Source organism: Patagioenas fasciata, chromosome 1 (assembly GCF_037038585.1).
Source record: "Patagioenas fasciata isolate bPatFas1 chromosome 1, bPatFas1.hap1, whole genome shotgun sequence".
NCBI classification, from domain to species: domain Eukaryota; kingdom Metazoa; phylum Chordata; class Aves; order Columbiformes; family Columbidae; genus Patagioenas; species Patagioenas fasciata.
This window is the reverse complement of record NC_092520.1, coordinates 148,490,970-148,514,493: the sequence shown is the minus strand read 5'-3', so window position 1 is coordinate 148,514,493 and position 23,524 is coordinate 148,490,970. Positions and strand designations below refer to the sequence as shown.

Sequence of the window (23,524 nt, the reverse complement as noted above, 5' to 3'; positions counted from 1 at the left end):
AGCATGCACTCAAACAAATATTGATTGTTATTTTATCGTTCTCAAAGTTCGCATTCTGAGATGCCCTTAAAAAGTCATGACACTGTTATACAGTTTTCAGGTCTCAGAATATTTATACAATATTTAATTGCATCTTTTTACTCAGTGTTCATGACCAGCTTACAAAACCTGTATCTCTTAACTCAGTTAAGGGCATCCTTTCAAAGCAAAGTCTTGAGTGAACTGATATAGTATAAGATGACATTCAGACTAGTATCTATTAGGACAGTCTTTGTCAAAACAGTAAATGTACTTCAGTCTTTGTAGCTGACTTGAGCTATTGTGCCTACATCCTGAGGGTGTTTCTCAAGGGAACAGAAGCCATAAAGGGCTATACAGCCCACTGCGAGTCCTGATTTGAATTGGGAAGATGATGTGCTTTGTCAGAAAAGCTCTGCAATGTGATTGCTGAAACTAAGAGCCACCAAGGTACCAGAGGTGATTTTTAAGGGGTTTTAATGAGTTGTCATACCAAGCAAGGCAGCACCATACTGAAAAGAACCACAGTAATTAATACGTCTGCAAGATACAGTACAGCGCCAATCCAAAATACCATCATAGAAACAACGCGAGTGAGTTGGGCACCACTCCCACAGTTACACACACAGTTTTCGCTTCCTCAGTTACTTCTTCCTGGACAAGTCAGAGAACTCCATAGCCTATGCTGATGTACTTGTCCCAATCCAGTTAAAAAGATGGAAAAGCATGGAAGAGCCCAGCTCTGCTTTTGCCATCATGGCATCACCTGAAATTTGGTTTAAACAGAAGTTGGTGTGGTATTAATATAGGTGACAAAGTACTTCTAGACAGGAACAGCAGCTCTCAAGGAGCCAAGCTATATATCTTCACTATAAATATCTGACTAATAGAATAGAATAGAATGTTTCAGTTGGAAGTGACCTACAGCAATCATAGAATTATAGAATAATTTGAGTTGGAAGGGGACTTTAAAGGTCATCCAGTCCAACCCCCTGCCATGAGTAGGGACATCTTCAACTAGACCAGGTTGGTCAGAGCCCCGTCCAGCCCAGCCTTGAATGTCTCCAGGGATGGGGCATCCACCACCTCTCTGGGCAACCTGGGCCAGGTTTCACCACCCTCGTTGTAAAAAATGCCTTCCTCATGTCTAGCCTGAATCTCCCCTCTTTTAGTATAAAACCATTACCCCTTGTCCCATCACAACAGGCCCTGATAAATAAGCTGTCTCCATCTTTCTTATAGGCTCCTTTTAAGTACTAAAAGGCCACAATAAGGTCTCCCCGGAGCCTTCTCTCCTCCAGGCTGAACAACCCCAGCTCTCTCAGCCTGTCCTCACAGCAGAGCTGTTTCAGTCCTCTGATGATCTTGATAGCCTCCTCTGGCCTCTCTCAACCAGGCCCATTTCTTTCCTGTACTGAGGGCTCCAGAGCTGGATGCAGAACTCCAGGTGGGGTTTCACCAGAGCAGAGGGGCAGGATCACCATCTAGTCCAACCGCCTGACCAATTCAGGGCTGACAAAAAGCTACAGCATGTTATTTAGGGCATTGTCTAAATGTCTTTTAAACACTGACAGGCTTGAGGCATCGACTTCCTCTCTAGGAAGCCTTTTCCAAGTGTTTGACCACCCCCTTGGTAAAGAAATGTTTCCTAATGTCCAGTCTGAACCTCTCCTAGTGCAGCTTTAGGATGATTATCACACATGCTAAAATGCACTTTCACACTACATTTGAGGAAAATGTAGCATGAACCTGGAAGGCCATCATCACAGTGTACTAGTATTTATCCATAGTGCTTTAACTATAGTGCTCTGATAGGGTTCCAGCTCCCATTTCATCATGAGCTTCTCCAGCCCTGTCGGTCCTACCTGCTGTTCTGCTGTGTTTTGATTTTTCCTCTGGACATGTGGCCTTAATATTTTACTTGTAGGGTCTTAATTAGAGTGATGCCTTTTGCTCAGTCTCAAGTTAGGAACAGTGGGCCATCAAACTTAAGTATGTAGAGTAAGATATTGGCAGTGTTGCTGAAACAGTCTTCTTAGATTCATAGATACAGTGACTGATTCAGTGCTGAGCAGTTTCGTTAAATTGAATTTCTTGTTATTTGGAAAACCCTATTTGGCAAGTTGCTGATGCTTGCTATTTCAGTAACTTGCAGTCTTTTGAGAAGACAGCTGGGTTAATACATTATTGAATATTTTTAGAATCCTTTAATGCTGAGTTCACAGGATTCTCTAAGTGAAGTAGACTTAAAAGATAAAAAGTTTTTGAACAGGGTTTTGCTTTGAAGTTTCTAGGGGGCTGCTTCAGTCCTAGTGCCAGTAAAACTTAGAATGTGTTCTGAAAGGCTATACATAGCAGCAATAAAACAATGGATTTAATTTGGCAAGTAGTTCTTGTTGATAGGAAGGCAAAGGAGGCCATTGGTTACCGTGGGTGCGGATGTATACTCTGCTTTGTGGTTTCATAGGAATAGGTAGGTATTAGGCTTTTGGGGATAATTTCCCACCGAAAGAATATATATGACCATGACTTACATCTCTCTCATACTGGGTGAAAAAAATCATGCTATTTCAAACATATTCTCTTTGAATTAAGTTATATGAGAGAGCTCTTGCCTATGCTAGGCTAAATATTCTTAACATTAGATGCCTTCATTTGGCTTTTGCCATAATTAGGCCATTTCATTTTCAACCATATGTTTCTTATTAAAGGTAATACAAACAAAACAGATTTTGCTTTTCTTTTATTATTTTATTACTATTTTAATTTTAGTTTTATTTATATATTCTTTTGTGCTATTACATTTTTTTATGTCATGATATTATTGCAGGTTTTTTCTCCTCTGTCTTTGCTAGTTAAATGGTATCTCCATCGCCTCTACTATCATGGCTTGTACTTTGCTTTCTTCCAGGTTGCTTCAGAGTTGTCCAAAATACCATCAGAAATTGTCACTGAGAAATATCGCTTTATGAAACTGACCCCTCTAAGCCAGTAACAAGAAAAGAGGAAGAGAATCACTGAAAATTAGCTATATATTTAGAAACTTCTTTAATACTTAAATATTGCTTCTTTACATCAGAAACAGAAAACGCTGAGTACAAATGAAATGGAGGGGCTGTCAAACTCTGTGTTTTGTTTATCAGTGGCCACTACTTTGTACTCAGACCATTTATTTTTTCTTTCAAGTTATAGGAATTTTTTTTTCCATACCATTAAGTCAGCTCCTATAATAAGACAATGTTGAAAATAGAAAGGAATTTAGAAGGGTTTGTCAGCTATTTATGCTCTTTAGAACAAAACAAACCACACATTGGTTTTGCAGAACTAACGAAGAAAGGAATTGACAGATTATCAGCTGACCCTCATGCAGCAGAGTTAAACACTGGTGCTAATTAGTGGCTAGTTAGCAGAGCACCATCTTGATCTCAGTGGAGGTCGCCTGGATAGGGGCCATAAATCCATACTGCAAATGAGAACAGCTTCAAGATGCTTCATTTCAGCTAAATGGTGGCCCTCAGCTGCTGGGAAGCTGCTAAGGCAGTATTTATTAGGTCAGAGTTTGGAACTCACAGATCTATTTCATTCCTGCTGGCTATGCAGCTGCTCATTATTGTTGATGATTTTTCTAGGGTTTCATTAGTTTTATTCTGTGTGCTGTTTTCCTCTCGCAGGCGTTTGGACAGTCCTTCTCGATTCACCGCAAAGTGGCTGAAGATGGGGAAACACGTGAAGAGACTCTCCTCCAGGAGTCTGCATCAAAAGAAGCTTATTACCTCGGGAAGATTTTGGAGATGCAGAATGAGCTGAAGCAGAGCAGGGCCGTGGTTACCAATGTCCAGGCAGAGAATGAGAGACTCACTGCTATTGTCCAAGACTTGAAAGAGGTAAATGGGGGTTTGCAGGGAACAGGAGGCTGAATTTTCTGGGAGAATCATGGATGGCATGGCTCTGAGTCATGAAAATACCACAAGAAGTAAAAATGCTTATCTACCAGTCTGTCATCCCAGAAACCACCTGGCTCAGTGAACTATAATTTTGAAAGGGAAAAAGTGCCGCTTTAAAAATTATTTTTAAACAAGAAAAACCCCTATAAATACAATAAAATGTAATTCAGGAAGCTATAAATTCCCAAGTACTCTTAGCATTTTGCATTGCATTTTATAGCCCCTGCATATAAGTGAATTTTACATAAACACATTTCCTGCATACTTATGATATTCATGCAATTCCTCTCCTTCTCAACATTCACATAATTTCTCAGGTATTCTGAGTGTTTAAAAGGTCTGGAGACGAGGTTCTTAGGGACACGGTTTAGTGCTAGAGTTAGGTTATGGTTGGACTTGATGATCCTGAGGGTCTCTTCCAACTGAAATGATTCTATGATTCTGTGATGGGCTAGAATTAAAGCATTCACCAGTTTTCTTCTACTGTAGAGCAAAATTTAAATGCATGCTCATGTTTACAAGATGGGTAACAGTAAGGAAGCCAAATGAAGTTATTTGCTTTATGGGACACAATGGTTATTCATTAATTTCAGTGAATAATTTAGTAATATTTATATAAGTTGTCTCTTTTTTTTTTTCCCTTGAAATCTGGAACTTAAAACAGAATGGTGGTTTTTTTTTTTTTTGTTTCCTATTGTTTCTATATCCCAGTTACTGGAGGACTGATATAATTTTACTAGTTTATTCTTTCTGTGTTGATAGTTAGTTTGTACAAATTATGTAGCAAAGCTTGACACAAGACTATGCACAGGAGGAAGGTGGCTGTTGCCTTCAGCTTTACTGGCGAATTGGCTCTAGTTCACTTTCTGAGACTCTGGCCAGCATTAATTATGGTGAAATGGAGGATAAGGAATACTGTCAAGTCCTCATCACCTGTCCTGGATTCCCTATAGATTTGTGACCATGTGCTCATTTTGGGTGTGCCTTTTGTGCCCCTAAAGAGCTGACATTTATAAAAATATTTCCTCTCTTTGGCCTGTCTCACTGCTGTGGGTCCCTGTCCATCACTACTGATCTATTTGTTGCGCTGTAGTCTCCTTTCCTGGATGAAGGCTGCTTTTGCAATCTGGGTGTCTGAGAAGTTGCACGTGAGTTTGCTATGATCTTGATGGCAGTTTCATCAAGGTGCCTTCAATGCACACTTTTCTTTTATCTTTCTGCCATTTCTTCTAGTGCTGTATAAATGTAACCACTCCTACATTTATACAGTCCTAAAATTACATTTGACCCTTTGAAGGCAACCGCAAGGCTGATGTGGTCCCCAGTGAAAAGGAGTTTGACACCCCTGTTCTAGTGGTTTCACACACACATTCATACCTCATTCATACTGATCTTACTGTTTCTCTTACAAACTTCTATAAATTCAGTTTTCTAAGCAGGGCAAGTACATGCAGGGGAATGCAGCACTTGACAGGACCTCTACATCTTCCTGCTTTCTCCAGGAATGATTGGATGTAGGGGCTCTCCCCAGTGTCCAACTGCTAGAAGAGATCTTTCCTAAGTGATCATGGAAAGTGATTCTTTCGTGTGAATTTTACAAATTAACCAAGATTATAATGTTTTCCGTAGCTTAGTGGAATGACATCCTTTTAACCTATAGGAACTCCTGGGACAAGTGTCTCCCTGGGAGTAGGTCCTTTACTCCCATTGAATGTTCTTACCTAATGGTTGCACTGGACTTGCCCCTAATACAATACAAATCAGGTTTCAGTAAGAAGTAAATATATGCTGTTTACTCACAAGTTCCAATTAAAATATGTGATTGTAATTTCTGCTGCAGGGGTTAAAAAAAAATCAAGTTTATATCTACTCATCCTAAAATCATATCCTACAGTCTTCTTGGTAGCAGGCAATCAGCTGCAAACACCTAACCATTAGGTTAAATCTCACAGGTCCTGATGGCCTGGAGCTCAGTCACAAACAAAGAACAGAGTTAGAAAGAAGTACATCTTTGTACTTGATTCCTTCCTCTGGGGTCTCCCTGGAATTCCTTCAAATGCAAATCTCTCTTCCATTTTCTGTCATGATTATTGATCTATAAGTTATTCAAGAGGCAGTTTCAGTACCTGTCCTCCCTAGAATATTGATTGTCCTCATTTCTTTGGAGATAATAGCAACCCCTACTGTGAGACCAGCTGCAATTATTTTCTGTTCTAATGCTAAAAAGAAACAAGCCCTAGTAGTTAATTAAAATGCAAGAAAATAATTTACTTGAATAAAAATAAGGCTGATAAACTGATTGTTGTTATTAAGATGAAGTTGGACCCTGAATGTAAAGTCCTTGACTATGTTGAACTTTTTGTGGCATTTCAATCAATGTATTTAAACATAAATGGAATTAGTGCAGTCAGTTCATTACCAAGCTTACACTACACACTATTATGATTAATTACTTGAATATAATAAGAGATAGAGAGTGATTGACACCTACCTCAGGGTCTTAGGAGTCTTGTCACACTGAATTACACCCTTATTTCACCTTGTGCTCAAAGGAGTCTCACCCTTGTACAGCTCAGTAAACCTTGGTCCAAACACATAAATCCTAAGGCTGCAATGTCCAAATGCCTGCAGAAATGGCATGTCCTTCTCCTGTGTTTATGGATTTTGTCTGCTTCTCTTGGTTTGGGTACTTCTAATGGGAAAAGGCAGGCTTAACTTACTCCAAATCTTGACAAGCACTAAGGTGGGGGAAAAAAATGAAATGTCGGGTACATTTTGAGGTGAAGACAGTCATTAGAAGCTGCCACAGGTAGATCGTTACATTGAGAAAGTAATTTGTCTCTTTAGCCAGTATATACGGCGATCTAATTAGAGGAAAAAAATGGAAGAAAAAAGGATGGTCTTCATGTGAGCAACTATACAGAGTGGTGTAAAGATAGATTATGGATGTAAGCCACCTGGCTGTATCCTGCCTCTTCCCCTCCCTGCCCACCCCCTATTACCCTGAAGAGAATATACTTTATAGTTCTTATTTAAACCTTACTGAAACATCTCATAACCTAAACCAAAAATAATCACTCCTTTCACCTTCAGACGTGGCATAAAAGGTTTGAAAAACTGCTTTGTGGTTCTGGAAATTGCATTTTTTGCATAGATGACAGAAATTTATGGTACTTTATCCATGTGCTCAGTCTCTTGTGATACTGAAGACTGAGAGCTAGGTTTTCAAAAAGTGACCCATGTTATTGGTACTATATCCCTAAATAGCACAGTTGGTGCTGCTTTGCTCTCTAGTCTGTCATGGGAATTCTTTCTGAATATGTTCTGCTTTCTGAATTTGCACAGAAATCCATAGTCATATAAATGTATATGAGCATTTAGTGAACCTTCAAAATACACTCACATGAATGCCGATGGCTTCTAGGAATCTTGGGAATTCCATAGCACCAGAGTTTAAAAATTCATGTCTTTTTGCAAGTATCTGCCATATGGTCACAGCTGATGTCTTTAGGGCAGCTTGACCTGGATCCCTCTTGTTATAAAAGGGAATATATTAGGCTTCGGTCTCTGGAGATTATGCATCTCAATCTGGGAAAGCAAAAAAACCTGATTTCAATGCTCATCACTAGAAAAAGATGTATTTTTTGAGAAACTTGAGCATTTGTTTCACCCTGATGCTGAATGATAAACCTAGAATCTCTGTAGACAGATTTCTTTCTAGATTCATGATAAAATGATCAAAAGAGAAAAACACCAGCAGCATTATTTTTTTATGTAATAAAATCCCTAGAGTTTTGGATAGGAATAGTATTAACCATCACCTAACTAAATAAAAGATACATTTTGGAAAGTAGGCAGCACTTTTCATTCATTTCTCTCACCAAGACCTCAGAAAGGGCATGTAGAAGGTTATTTGGAGGGTCTTAAAACTGCTGGAATCTGAACAAAAAAATGCACTGATTTTAAAACTGAGGCCAGAGAGATCATTTTTAGCAGTCAAACACCAGATTTACAAATTCTGTATGTTATGCATTATGCAGTTTATGGTAGATGGCCTCTGTGTGTGGAGAGATCAGTATGCTTATTAGCTCATTAAACCTTTTCTGGCCATGTATGAATTGCCTGCCTTTATTACAAATGTTAAATAAATACTATTTTTTTTAAATATGTTTTTCTAAAATAATTTTTTAATTCTCTGGTGTTTGTTTTTTCCTATTTAAAAACACTGTTTTCTTACAGTCAGGAGATGAGTGACTTTTTTCCATTTGTGCCACCGAAAAATCTTTCCTTATGGTAACTGTAAGAACTTTGGATAAAGAAGATTAAATCACTACCTTGAGAAGTTGATAACTATACAGAGGTGATTATGCAAGCACAAGTGACCCAGCTCAGAAGTTGGAGCAGAAGGTTCTTGTGATGAGATCATATTCCTCCTTCATGAGGAGGCTGAGTGCCTTGGAGCTGGGCATCTGACTTCAAGCAGAGGGCAACTGGAGGGGAAAGAGCATGAAGTAAAGAGGAGACGCAGGTGAAACTGTAGAAAACGGAGATTAAACATGATGGTACAGTTTGAGTTGTGTGGGTGTTATGACACCAGGAGCAGGATTTGTGTGAGGTGGGTAGATGGATGCTTCTGTGTCTGAAGAAGTTGCGGGTATGAGTCAGTTTTTTTTCCAAGACTACTAGTAAATAGGAGGAGGAATAACATAAGAACATCAGGAAGCAAAGGGTTAAAACTTATAGTCTGTGCTATTAAATATCACTGCAGCAGCTGCTGGGATTGCAGAAAGAATTCAACACCTGGGTACCTGCAGTCCAGGAGATAACAGATGAACAGGGAGGTTTATGTGATGGCAGTGTTAATGGCCCATGGCAACAGCACACACCTGGGCTTTCAGAGGCCAAAAGCAGGAATGAGGGCAGTGGAAAAGTGGGTGGGGAGAAGAATACAAATTGGTGAGGCATTATGTACTGAAACCAGGTGGAAAAAAAAAATCTCGGATGAAGCTGTGCAAACCCACTGCCCTTGAAATCAATAGCTAAACTTTTATTTACTTCAGCAGTACAATGGTCTTGTACTTCACGCTGATCAGGAAACACATGGGTGTGTCAGCCTGGACTTTTTTTGAGAGGAACCTATGTATGATGTAAAGCATGAGCACTTGTGCTGGATGAATCATTACAAAAAAATTTACTGCTAGCTATGGCCATTTCAGAGTGTAACCTTATGCTATATGGCCACATCTGCATTCTGAAAATACATGAGAAATGGAAAAAAAATTACAGATATTGTCTTTAAGTTGACTTTTATTAAAAAAAACAAAAAAACAAAAATAACTGGTATCTCTGTACCCAATACACCTTAAAAAATTCCTGATTGTCTTTTTCCTATTTAGAAATTATAATTTATCAGTCTGAAGAGTTAGGGATTTTTCTAATTTTTGACAATTCAGAGTAAATCCTATAAACTTTAAATGTGAACACATATCTAGTTAATACCCACACCAATTTCAGGTTCTTATTTTGTTACTCTAGGTTTATTTAACAAGATTTGGGTACGTAGTGCTTCCTGTTTAGTGGAGGGTGTAGTTAGGTCCAAAACTGAAATCCTTGCTACATTAAATTGTCACCTACTCCTGGAGGTTCCTATCGTCATTAGATGCCTACATTTCCGCCTGTAACACTTTCTGCCCACATAAAGGTCTGTTTCCTGATGCATTCAGGAACACCTCTGGCTTGGACTGAAGTCTTTTACTACACTGTTGCTGGATATCAAGCCCTGTTGTAGGAGCTAAGGCGATCTTCCAAGGAGATGTTTCCCTAGCTGACCTCCTCACCTACTGATGTCCTTCCACTTCGGTTTTGTAGTTGTGGCAAGGTTTGGATCTCCAATTTCTTCTCTGCCTGAGGGATTATGAATGCAGTTCTCCCTCTGAAGAAAGTGCCCTAGCAGTCAGTTGCCAGGCTCCTCATTCCTTTGGATGAAGCCGTTCCACTTTGTTGGGGGATAGTTAGTATTTTGTGGGTCAGGGAGAGTGAGGGTGAGCAAGCTCATAAGAATGACTGTAGCCTAAAGGCTAAACCGCTCAGGTGGGAATAGGCAACTAGTTCTAGTCCGTATTTCAATTAATATTTAATAAGTACTTAAATATTAATTGGAGCATAAACCAGAACCCCAGTCTCTCATCTGTGAGGTGACAGCCCTCAGCAAAGGCTGTCTCCATCTCTCAGAGAGAGCTTGGTCTTCGACCTGGATCACCTGTGGCCAGTGGTTTGGCTACTGAGCTCTTGGACGGAGGTAGCTCCAGATTACCAAGTGAAGTAACTTCCTCTGACTCAATGTTGAAGAAAGATGGAAAAAATAAGTCTGGGAGAGGAACCATTGCTATGAACCGTGTACTACAGGAAGCACCTTTTAGCAGCCTGGCCACAGTGACAAAGCTCTCTTAGAGAGCAGTGAACTCTCTTCGATAGTAGCTTGCTTTTCCTCGTAGTTGTCAAATTTTCTTCATGCATAGAATAAGGAACCTGTGATTGTGCTTTGACGGTTATCCTAGACAGTGAAGTGATTTAAGTGACTGCAGTGTTGAGTGTGATGATGCATGCAGCATCCTTCCATGATCTCGCCTGCTCCCTTGTGGTGTTGTCCTGTGCTTCCCAGTGGAGGCATCAATAGACTTATCCCACTCAGTGTACTGAAGAAAGGAAGTTTCTTTTGGCATTTACACTGATTAAATAAAGCCTACAGTGTAAATACCTTTATCTTCTTACTAGTATTATGCTGGTACTTGAAGCAATGGCTTCACCTCTAGAGGGAGAATGAGTAAGGAAATACGGTGAGGTATTCTATGTGGCCATCAGTAATGGTGTCTTTGTCTTCATGTACCTTCATGCAAGCACTCCTTCTTGAAAAGAAGCTATAGGAATGTGATGGCGGAGCAGGCCTTGGAGATGACTGTGGAGCTCAGAGCTGCCTGAGAAACAAAGCGCAGACGTGGCGTGATAGAGAGATGACAGAACTGGTCCTCTTGTCAGGAGAGCACTCCCATCAAATTAAAGGCAGTATTATCATAGTCTAATTGACTATATTTACGTTCCTTTGTTTTGGAAGTTTCCTTCAACTGGCTGGAACTGGCTCTGAATTAGGCTTAGAAGATGAATTTGTTACTTTGCCCACTGGGAGGTGTTTTTCTTTTCTCCCTCCTGTTTTCAGAAGAGCCTGCTGAAGGGAGATTTTCCAGCTTGCTGGTGCCTAGTTGCCTCATAAATTTTTCTCCCTACTTTGCTGATAGTGCTAATGGTTGGGATTTTTTTTGTCTTGAGAGGCTTAAAAGTTTGCTAAAAATGTATTGTTTCCTTCTGCTTTCAGGAAAAGTATTCAGGTTGACCTTAATTGTAATTATCTTATGATAGCATAATGTTCTGTAACATGGGAAATTTCCTTAGGTGTTGCTGACCTGCTTCTAATCAAACTCCAGTGTATACTTGTGTCTTATCTGAACCTCTTTAAAAACACGTTAACAGTTTCTGTGAGCAGTCAGATGTTAATGCTTTTCCTGTGAAGGCACCTATTTGTCTGTGCCCTTATCTAAGCTGGAGAGAGCTGCAGGATCTCCTGGGGCTTTAGGCTGAGCAGGATGGAGAGTGACCCTTTCCTTCCTCCAAGTTCCTGTCCACTTGACACAGTCTGGAAAATCAGCAGTTCATGTTTGTGAGTGAAGGCCACTGGTGGGTCTTCAAGTGATTGACAGCAAATGTTGCTCTTTACTGTCAAAGCAGGCCATGCCTTTAACCCTTGTTGTGTTTGGTTTTTTTTTCCTTTCTGACACTTACACACATATTTCTATTCATATTAGGTTCATATCAGTCACACTATTTCTTGTACAAGTGCCTCCATCTGCTCACTTCACACTGATGTGGACCAAGGTGTAATCCCTGTAAAACAAGGCCACTGCAGAGGTTCTCTTAACAAGCAATGACGGTGGTATGCAGATGAGTTTGGTGACTGTTGTCACCACTGGCTGGGATGGGAAATCACAGTCGCAGATCACACTCAAGTGTAAAGCCTGGCTTTGCAGCATGAGGCAGTCTGGAAGGTACAAAACTGTGGAGGTTGTCATCCATGGGTGTTCGCCAACAAAAATTTATTACTAATACTTGTGCAGTTTTTACAGTGGTTTTGTGAGGCTGTTATTTTGTAGAGTTAGATGCTAATGCTTATTAAAAGGTTTTCTCTGCCCTGTGCATTTATTTTCCCTGCTCACGGAACTTTACTTCCGAAAAGAAACAAAATGGCTTTCTTCATGTCTTGGAGACAGAAAAATAAAGCAAGTTATGACTTGTAATCCTACCAAATCTCTTCTCATGCTGTGAAAGGGATAGATTTACTAGTAGCCTGATACTGTCTGTCTGTCAAAGAATGAGCTTTGAGTATAGGCAGCAAGGTCTGTCCTGTTTGACTGCTTTGGAGTGCCCTTATGAACAGATAAGGCTTTAATTATAAATCTGCCATCCAGCTTCATCTACTACTTGGTTACCGCCAAACACTTTCTTGTAGCTCTTGTTTCATGCATTGGCCAACAAACCACTTGCTCTTGCAGGTGAAGCCGAAGGTACCTGTGGTAAGAGTCACCCTTTTATTTCCTGAAATATGGTTCAGAATCCTAAATTGCTCAAATCCTATAGTTGCTCATAAAATGTTTGTTTCCAAGCTCATACTCCAAGCTCATACACCAACTGTTGTAGAACAGAAAGGTCAACAGTGCAGGATAAATACATTTTGTTGTGTTTTTTTTTTTTCCTCAGGGTAATCGTCAGCTGCTGCTTCTGTTGTTCTCACCCTTGAATAATACCTGCAAGCTACCAAAAACAGATTTGGTTGGTTGTGTTTTCTGTTAATGAGCCTGAAACAATGACTTAGGATGCAAACTTGTGATCTGACACATGCATGTCACCGTTTTATTTGGCAAGGTTCAGGCGTTTAGCTCTGCTGTGAATAACAGAGTCAAACAATGGACAGTAGGGAGGTCAAAAAAAGGCCAGGCGGGATACTGGAGCATAACCAAGGGACTGTTGCATAAATACAAAATGCCATTATAAACACTCAATTTCCCAGCTCTTTCTTTCAGAAAGGGTCCTTTGCATGGCCTCAAATAGAAAATGAAAGAGGGTGTACTTTGAGCTGCGCTTCATAATCTCTGGGCAGTAATTAATCAAATCAGGATCTGGCAGTGCTCGTTCTTACATAAGATCTGTGAAATAATGACCCCTTATTTGTGCCGAGGTAGCGTTTCAAAGCCCTTTATTTACCACCCTGTACAAGGCATTCTGTGAGAACGTTCTGAGAGGCGAGCTTGTGGAAGCCAGAGGTATACCTGTATTTAAAGAAGAGCCAGACAAATTTCATGGAGGATGGGGCCATCAGTGCTGCTGCTTATACCTGAAGATCCAGACCCAGCACCAGCTCAGAAAGTTCCTCAGCCCCTTGATGCAGGGGGCTGGGAGGGCTGCCAGGGAAAGCATCGTCATATAACATCTCTGTTCCTCAGGTATCACACACCTGTGAGCGGACACTTGGATGTTGGACCAGCAACCCTCTGAACTTGAGAAAATGTTAATTTAGTGTGGTCTTTACTTTTTACAAAATGCATAACTTTGCCAATTTGTTTTTGTTTCTAAATGAGGAAGCCCTCATAAGAAATGCATGTGCTGACTCAGTCTTCTCAGTATTAATTTGCTGGTTAAGAATAACTTGGGCTTTTGTCTATTCAAGTGGTGTGGAGTAAGATGGGTTTTGGCAGTGCTGGGATTAGCTTCATTGCCAATTTTTAGAGAATCCTTGCAATGTGATTGGGACTCTGAGGAGCAAGAGCCCAGAGCTGTACTGACGTGTACCTTGTGACTTCATTCATTTGCCTGGGATTAAGCGGGAAGGGAAGAATACCCTGAGTGCCAGACTTTCTGAAGTTCAAGTCCAAAAGCTTAAGCACTCTTCCAGATAAAGACGTAACAAGAAGGAGCAATTTTTGCTGAAAGTCCTCACTGCCTGAGTGCATAAGCAAATAGAGCATAAGTTTTAGTGACATGGCACTGATAGAGCATATAAAACAAAGAATGGAAGTTTGTTGTCCCTGTTCCAATGAATTCCCTTTGATTTTATTTATCTATTTATTTTAATATCCTGAGCAGTTCCCAACTTAAAAAAGAGAAAAAGGGGAAAAAAAAAAAAAAAAAGAGTTAAAGCCTCTCTGAGAGACTGATGCAGTTCTTCCCAGTCATTCAGTGTTAGAATGTGCCTGGCAATTGTTGAATGTTTTATGCCTTCAGGACTTGTTGGGGTTACAGCGTAGCAATCTTGATTTACTCCCAGTCATCAGTACACAAGCGCTTCAGTCTTATTTCTCTCCTCCTGGGGATCTCCACATGCATTGTTGCATTGCCTGACTTTACTTTCTGTTGTTGACTTTCTCCTGTTCTCTGCATATGGATGCATCACTGCCAGTTTTCCTAACCTGCTTCCTCCTGAACTTTTGATATTGCTCAGTGCAGAACTGGTGGCGCTGAAGAGTCATTGATTCAGATATGAGACTCGCCAACCCAAACTGAAAAACCTAACTATCTCTTCTGGTGCTGTGATTAGTACTTAGATCTTGAGGGAAATTCATGCATGCTGATCACACCTGGACTATAATTACCAGCCAAGGTAGTTGAGCTTCCAGATCTGCCCTTGTTTGTTGAAAAAACACATTTATTTTCAGTGTATTTTTTCTTGTCCTTTAATCAATACTGATCTATTTGTAAGGGTTTCTCCTGGGACCTACTAGGTGATTTTGGGAAATGGGATTTACCTTTTCCTAAGGAAATGTCTTAGATACCAGCTCTTAGACTCTTAGATACAGAGCATTGCTGGTGACCTGACCTCAGAAGTGGGTGATTTGTTAGGTGCAGAGTAAGACTGAGCATGACACATCTAATACATATATATATATATATATATATATATATCTATATCTATATATATATCTTTGATAACTTAGAAAAAATTTCCTTGGCAAGAAAACCATCAAAAGAAAGAAGCCGCGTATAATCAAAACCTATGAAACCCTGAAAAATATGAAAAAAGAAAGTGTCTTTGGGGTTTATATTTTGTGCTCTATGTGATAGCATCCTCTCATTGGGCTCCATTCAGACTACAACTTACAAACTGAATTCTGCTCTGTGTAGCAATGTGATGCCATCTTTAAGTATGCCATTCTCTGTGGAGTAGGCTCTCTCATTCAGTTCCCTTTTCTGCCTCAAAACCCCAAACTCATTACCAGTTTGGCACTGGTCTGAAATCATTAATATGTTCTTGGCTCCCATCATCTATGCTACTTGTGCTTTCTGCAACAAACTTGGTTCTCAAGGGGAAAACTATAAGAGGAAGATGACAAGAGGGTGAAGAGCAGCAAGGAACTCAAATATGCCACCTCTTTTTCTCCCTTTCATCTTATTACAATACAAGAGACAAGCTGGTTATTTTTAGTTTTTCTCAACAGTCAGTGCCAGTCAGCATCCAGGAGGAGGGCAGCAAGTCAGGCAGAGGTCAGACAGTGTTATCACCCTTTCATTGTGATGGTCAAATCCACTTTTAAGCTTCAGGATTGAGAGAAATGCACTTTTGCTGGCAAATGTTTTAGACGTGTACGTGCAGATGCTCATACGTAATCAGAGCCTGTCTGCTTCTGTGGTGTTATTGCTCCAAAAAAATGTCAGATAGGTAGGACTAGATAGGAATGTAATTTTTGTCTTCACTGCTCATTCATTCTGCCTGTGTAGCCTTGTCTCTCCTTCTGAAGCACAGTCCATTGGCTCTTTCAGCCAAATGTGCCTTGAAGGCATCGTGGTAGATATGTGCTTTTCACTTCAGCGAAACGGTCAGGATGTCTGTTTTGATACTGGCTGTGAACTCTACGTGAAGAATGGCTGTGGCGTTACAGTGTCAGCTTCAGACTGAGGTGGATTAAAAATGGGCCATTTCCCATCAGTCCTTCATACCTACTCACAAAAAATGGGATGCAAAGGCAATACTGTTCGCAAATACAATACTGTTAGTTTTAGCTAATGAAACAGGGTAGTTTCAATTTGTTGCTCGTATTCCCTCATGTCTCGTTTGCCCAAGGGAAGTGGCAACGCAACAGCGGTGAGAGGATACCAGGTTCTGGTTCTGTGCTTAGTAGCTGTATGTGATTAAAATGGCAAGGGCAAAATTCTTGTCAGTGTGGAGAAGGGAAAGTGATTCTTTCCCAAACAGCTTCTCAGAACGGGATGTTTCATGTGCAGTCACTATCTGCCCCTCTCAAATGAGGTGTGCAGAGACCTCAAGACAGAAGATAAAAGCAGGGAATAAAAAAGTAAAATGTTTAACCAATAGGTATAGTACAGTGTTGGTTTTCAAGTACCTAAGAATATATTAGTTAGAGAAATTGAATATATTGGTCTATGCAGGTCAGCAACGGCGTTTCATAAACTGATTCTGCTTTGGTTTGCTCCAGAAATCTGAGAGCAAAAGGATGGCCTTGGTTTGTTGTCCATGTCTTCAGAATCAATCTGGGAGAAGAGTTGGATCGGCAGACCCTGTTGTAAGATGTCAGAAAAGAGGTTACAGTTCACAAAGACATCCAAGCAGGTTTTGAAGCAGAAGCATAAAAGGCATCTAAGAAAGCCTATGGATAGGCTTATTCATGATACTTTCAGGCATGTTCATAGGCAATTCATAGATTTGATGGTCACCTTGCTTTGGCAGCAATTCTTATAAGCATTTTATTGTTCATTAAGTAATTAAGCAGGTAATAAATAGCTGTAGATGTAGATTTATGTGATTAGTGTGGTTTTGACGTTGATTGTATTGCAGATCTTTAAGCATCATCAGAGTATTTGTGTTTTGGAGGCTGAGAGGTACAGCTGCTTTTCATACACCTTGGTTTATCCATGCTCTGTAAATGTTGATCATGATTTGAAGCCAGTCCCTTAATAGCTTTAATGTATTAGATTTTTACAGTGTTTTTATGTTTTTATTCTTTGCAAATGCTTCTAAAAAGCCAGTTATTAATTTTCCATTGCCACTTTTCTTGCCCTCTGAAAGTTATGAATGAATCTTTCTCCCAATCTCACTACATAATTTCTTCTTACCAAATCTGTTATGAGATGGAGTTACAAACCAGAGTCATAACTCTGTTTTAAAATAAATCACTGTATAGGTTATAAATGAAACGAAACCTTAAATTGCTATTAGAGTGTAAAAATACTATCATATTGTTAGTCCGCTTAAAATTCTATTAACATCTTCAAGGTAAAGAAACAATGATCGTGCATATTCTGAAGTTTAAAAAGTGTAAATTTTAGAGCATGGGAAAGGAAAAAAGCCCTATGTGGATCTGGAAACTTGAAGTAAGAAACAACCCTGTTAGTGTTTTTGGTTCGGAAAGCCTCCTCCTTTTAACATGTTATCAATAGTACTAAACTCTTCTTGTATGATCAGCTCTAACACAGGGCAACTACACCACCTGCCTCCTGCTGAACTCAGGCTGTAATTGCCTGGGTGAGCTGGGGACTACTCTGCAGGAATTCAATGAATACTATTACCCGGCTTCACGCTGCAGCAATCTGAAAGGCAAGGTAAAGCAACTACCAGTGCAGCTTCAGCAGTATTCATGTGGATTAATCATTGTTTTATACCCATTTACTTTGGGGAACTGTATTTCCTTTTCAGACCAAATAAATACATGCTACAAACTGAAACTCTGAAGTTCCCCTAACAGAGTTTATATTTTTGTTCTTAGCTGAACTTAGAAATATCAGAGATATTGATTCTTTGCATGGTCATAATAACCAGTGCTGCAGCTTCTGTAACGTTGTGCCTTGAGGCACGAAGAGCCATGATAATCTATTGAAAAGCAGGATAGTTAGCAAAAATTTTGTGTGTTCACTAGAGCTGGGAAGCTTCTTGCTTCCAAAGTTAGCAAATTTACTAGAGATTTTCAGCTCTGTTATAATTTCATTAAAGATCATGGCAATCTTTCTTTCCATCAAGAACCAAGTACAAAGACTGGATTATCATTGTGTTTTTCATATCATGTTGCACTGACCTTTTCCTTAGGGGGGCTGTAAGCAAGCCCAGGACAATAAAACCAAATTAGGCTCATTTCTTCTTTATTACATGCTGTAACTTAAGGAAATTTAGCCTTGACTATTTCTTTCCAGTCTACCACTGCAGCAAAATTCTGTTATCAAAATCATGCATCTTACAATGTTTGAAATATCAAAACTTGTCTTACTACTGAAACTTGAAAAAACAGGTTTTTTACATGTATTTGAGCATTTTTGTTTAATAGATTTTTATGCTGGACTTCATAAGAAAACTCTCCTCTTGTTTGTGCCTTGAAGTAGTGGAGGCTGCTCTAAGCATCATTCCCATTTGAGGTCTGGAAGGTCAAATTATTTTTAAAGTTAGTGCTACAGCTGAAAAACAGTTCAGGCCCTATAATGGTGTCATTCATTGGTGTGGTAAAAGGGATTGTGAAAACAACAGCAAAGTAAAATAAACACATGTCACTCCCTCCACTGAAGCACATAACTCAGGGGCTTTTGGGGTGCAAAGCCATGTGCCTTCTCCTCCTTTGGCTTTCTGCCTTCCATCTCCCATCTGTAATGCATCAGGAACTTTCATTATTTCAGCATGATCGGGGTTAACTTCTAAGCATGATTTATTGCTGCCTCCTCTGTGAATACATGGACTGTGTTTTCAGCTACACTGTTTTCCAGTTAGGTTCAGATTTTTTTTTCTTGCTCAGGTTTTCACTGTGTAGTGTGGGGTTTTATTGCACAGCCTTGATAGCCTATTATTGTTCAGCCAAGGGTGAGGAAAAATAATTTGGTCTGAGAAAGGTTGTATATGCAATATACAATTGCTTTCATTTGTTTTGGTAATGATCTTCATGTTCTCCAGAACACTATTTATTTTTATTATTATTTAGTATTTTCCTAGAGTTTTTGCTACTTTTCTTTTAGAAAAGAACAAGCAGCACTGAAGCGCTAATTTGGCCCTTCAGCAAAGTGCACCTGTAGTACAAAGTGTCTGTCTCCCACCTTTCCCCCAGTGCTGCAACTTCTACTCGTACATGTGGTGGAGCCTTGTCCTCACAGCCAGCAGGTCCATGCAGTACCAGTACCTTGCATTTTCACATATCTTGGAGTGAAAAGCTTCACTGAAAAGTAAAAATGTCATTTATTTAAAGAACTTCCGTTATGCAGAATAGACAAATTATTTTAATAGCAGATAGTTTACCCAAGGTGAACATTTTTCTGTATTTATGTATTTCATTTTGTTTTTTTCAAAAGATGCCTCGGACTTCCTTTAAAACAACTTATTTATCTCATACTATTGTCACACAGTCCAAGCCACATCCTATCCCTCCAGTTAAATCCAACCAGATCTAAGATGTAGTTGTACTGGGAGGTTTAAAAGTGATGATGGAGACGTGTCTGGGTGTGTACTGAGCACTCATGCGCGGCTGGGCTTTCAGAAGGCAAAGACCCCAATAAATGTGGTCCTAGTGGAGGTTTCCCATGATTCCAGGTCGCTGGCTGGCACCTGATGATAGCATTTGGGGCTAATTCAAAGAGGATTTTTCTCCCAGAGGAAATGGATGGATTTCCTGGGACTCCAGCGTGGCTTTTCTGGGGGCGGATAAGCAGGACAGCAGACGAGTTATGAGGGGACACGAACGTGAAAGAACAACCAAAGCACTAATAGAGCATCTTCTCTGATGAAGATAACAAACATTCAGGGCTTGTATCTGGGCCTTGCACAAGCACACTTGTCTCTGGATTGATTTGTTGGTAGGCTTTGTTTTTTTTGCCCAGGTCACTGCTGTATAAGGTAAGTAGGATTGGTGTTTGTGTTTTAAGAAGAGCTAATAAGGAAAAACACATTCAGAGCTGATGGCACCACTTTTTTTGTCAGCCAGGAAATGGCTCTTGCACATCTCACTCTCTGTTTTTTCTGAGTAAAGCAAGAACTACAGGTACGTCGTCTTTTCCGTGTGTTACCTCCCAGGAGGACTGTATTCCTTTTGTGTGCATTATCGACTTTTAGTATATTTTGTAGCTTTATACTTTTAATAATTCTATACCTTACTCAGGCCAGACACATATATTTTGACTATCCTCAGTGTAAAAATAGCCTGAAGGCAAACTCAGGCATGTATTACATCTTCAACTGAGTTAAGAAATCCCTTATAAGATTCAGGGAATGCACTGATTATACCCTGCAGCATTGTGCCATCATAGAAAAGTCACCATTCCTCAGCTTTGTGCACTTGCCCTTTTCAAGGACATTAAACTTCGTAGTTACTGTGAAAACATGAACGCAAGATTTGCACTGGAATAAAGTTCTGAAACAGAGAGAACACTTCCAGCCTTACACTGCAAGAGTTACCCTGGGAGGCTTTTTTTTTTTCTGTAAGGTACAGACAGTTGGCTACAAGAAGCATCTTACTTGGTGCCAGATTGGACTTTAGAAGCTCTATTCCAGTCTGTGGCCTAATTTGACCTGCTCTTTTCAACTGCTTATGTGAAGGACAAGTTTCTGAGATCTTAAGTGCTGTGATTTTTTTTTTTGTCTGGAACTGGTCTCATCTAGATATCAAGAGGCATCAAAGACCTGTTTGTCTGCACAGTATGTTTGTAGACCTTGGCCGAAATTAATCCCTAATGCATCACTGCTGACCTCAGCTGAACTATATCTAGTATATATTTGTCTTGTTGTTTGTAAATTGCTACTAAAAATTGCTACATGTTGCTGTTAAACCATTTGCACACTGGCATGCTAAGTCAGAGACAAAAAACAACCCAGACAAACCCCAAACACAGACTCCACGCTGCTCTCTTCCATTCAGTACAAATGAGTTAATTTTCTTGTGCAATACAGCACCTAAAATCTCAGTTGTGATTTCTAGCCGTTAGTGAAAATAGTTATAAAAAGTTCTTTTTCTGAAAAGGCTCTGCCGTACTCTCCAGGCAGGGAAGTGCTCCTGTAACTCCTGTGTTTAAGACCTTTCTCTTTTAGTATGAAACATACAGCACAATGGGATAAATAAGCAAGGAAAAGGAAGCTTTGTTTCTCGCTATTGACGCGTGGAAACAACTTTACAACCTATAAAGTCATAAAACTTTACAACTCACGAGGTTATAAAGCAGATATGTTTATTTCGACATCGGGCACAAGAGGGATTGTTCCACCATTCATGTGCACCTTCTAACAATAGGAGGTGTGCTTCAATACAGTAAGGTGTTACATATTCATAATAACCCCAGGAATGCTTATACATATTCATAACCTTTCCCTTCTTCTTCTTAAAATGAGTCTCAGGTAATAATTTCCATAGTCTCCTCCTTGACCCCTCCCTGTTGCACCTGCACAGTGCCATCTGGTGGTCTTGAGAAGGGGTCTTTGGGGGTCTTTCGATGATGGCTTCTTCAGCTTCGTCACAGTGAACGTTTTACCTTTGGCTCATTATGTTGAATTGACTGGAACCCAAGCTGCCTAGTCGATTGAAACCAGACTGGCACCCCCTTTTGCTGTAAATCGTTATCTTGTCTCCTCAAGTTTACAGCTGGTGCTGTAAAACTACTTATCTTGGCATTCGATGGGGTTCTGTTTTTCCTAACATAATTGTTTACATAAAATTCTAAACTAAGCACTTATTGTGTGGCTAACCCTTAAAGTGTTAGTTTGTTAGTAGGCACTCATTATGTGGTTAGTTAACCCTTAAAATGTTAGTTCCCTCTATCACTATGAATGAGGTATTTCCTTCCCCGCCCCCATCCATGTGTTTCATATGACTGTATAAATTTGAACGTGCTCAAAACCAGCCATAGTTTGCCTTCTGTGTATAAAACATTGACTCCCTATAAATGCTGTCATGTATGCTTTTTCTGTGAACAGTAATCATGCTCTAAACTAGTCTTCTTTATGGGCAAGATAAGGGTATATGTGCAGTTCAAGATAATCTTATCCAGAAGAACCCCGCCTACCAAGACACAGATTAACTTGAGGCAGCTACCAGCAGACTGCACATAGTTCACATACATTCTGAATAAACGTTCTCTATCAAATAAGTGGTCTTTAAAATAGAAAAACCACAAGTTAGCAGAAATGGAGTATCTCTGTATGTGATTTCCTTTTAGAACTACTAACAGTGTAATGCTGATGACTAGACACTCCATGATCTTCCATTCCAGGGGCAAAAGAGGGAATTTTTCTACCTCATCCTCAGAACATTGTATTTTGTAGGTGAGTCATTTTCTAATGTTGTGGAAACGATAAAGTTCATCTGGATAAGCAAGGACTAGTGATTCCCCTTGTTACTTCAGTGGTGGTGCCATCTGTTCAGCTCCCTGCATACTTGGTGAGATAAATTAAGCAGTCTGTTCTTATAGCTCACATTAATCTTATTCATATGAGAGATAAAATACTATGGAAATAAATTATGCCTGCAAGAAGACTTTTTTTTTTTTTAACCAAGACATGTTTTACAAATTTACTACCTCTTTATATAAATGCATGTATTGTTTTACCTGATAAACAAATTTTTGCACTGCATCTTAACTGTGCTCTAAATTCTTAAGGTGCGTAATTTGTACAAAATTCCTACAATTCGATTTTTCCCCTAATGGGGAAGTTGAGGCACAGAGGCTGAGATCCCAGTTTTTGATAACTGGCTGCCCTCTTGCATTTCTTGGTTCCTCTGACACTTGGTGATCTATGTGAGATGATGGAGGAAGTTTGTGTTGCATCCTAAAGCTCAGAAATTCCTGGGATTCTGGTATCCACAAAGCTATCTGAAATGTACTGCTTTCCCTACCCAAGGTTCAAATATTGTGATCTTTTTTCCCATGCTTTTGATATTCAAGAGCTTTTAACAGTGCTAGTATTAATCTATTGGGTTCTTCTTTATATCCAGCAAAAGAAGACCCAGACTCTGTCATGTAGCAGCTTTCTTTCACATCTATTTTGCATGCTTAAACACAGAAAATAGTAGCAGCATTCTGTGTTTTCCCTGATGGAGTATTTAAAGATCCTACCATGCTTTTTGATTTGCTATTACATTATAGAGTATTACAACTGGCTTTCTCTTTAAATAAAGGTTTTTTCATTTTCAGAAATTCCTTCTACATCAACTCTTCTTTCCCATTTCACAGTTACTCTCAAAACTGTGTACTGGTGCTAAATCCAAGTTTCTAATTGAAATTCTAAGCAGGAAAAATGGCATCATTGGCTTTTGTTCTGCTGTGAAAGCCCATATTAATGGAGACTGCCTTGTATAAAGCGGTCCCCTTTCACCTTTGAAAACAAAGAAGAGTTCCTGTCAGAAACAAGTACCATGGCATTTCAGTGTTTTCAAAGAGCTGTACTGTGCCAGAAGATGCTTTATCCAGAGCCTTCACGGTCCTTCTTATCAGCGCAATGCTCAATCAGCACCAGTAAGGGTGTGATGAAATACAGGGTACAGTCAGAAGGA

General features: G+C 39.7%; 1 protein-coding gene across 8 annotated transcripts in view; it reads left to right on the top strand.

Moving 5' to 3' along the window:
* BICD1 (BICD cargo adaptor 1) overlaps window positions 1-23,524 on the top strand; it is a 182,211-nt gene that overhangs the window by 92,399 nt on the left and 66,288 nt on the right. For all 8 annotated transcript variants that reach the window (XM_065857295.2, XM_065857261.2, XM_065857268.2 and 5 more), the window contains exon 2: window positions 3,690-3,902. In XM_065857295.2, the coding sequence (XP_065713367.2) occupies window positions 3,690-3,902 (213 nt within the window). The remainder of the gene's footprint in view (window positions 1-3,689; window positions 3,903-23,524) is intronic.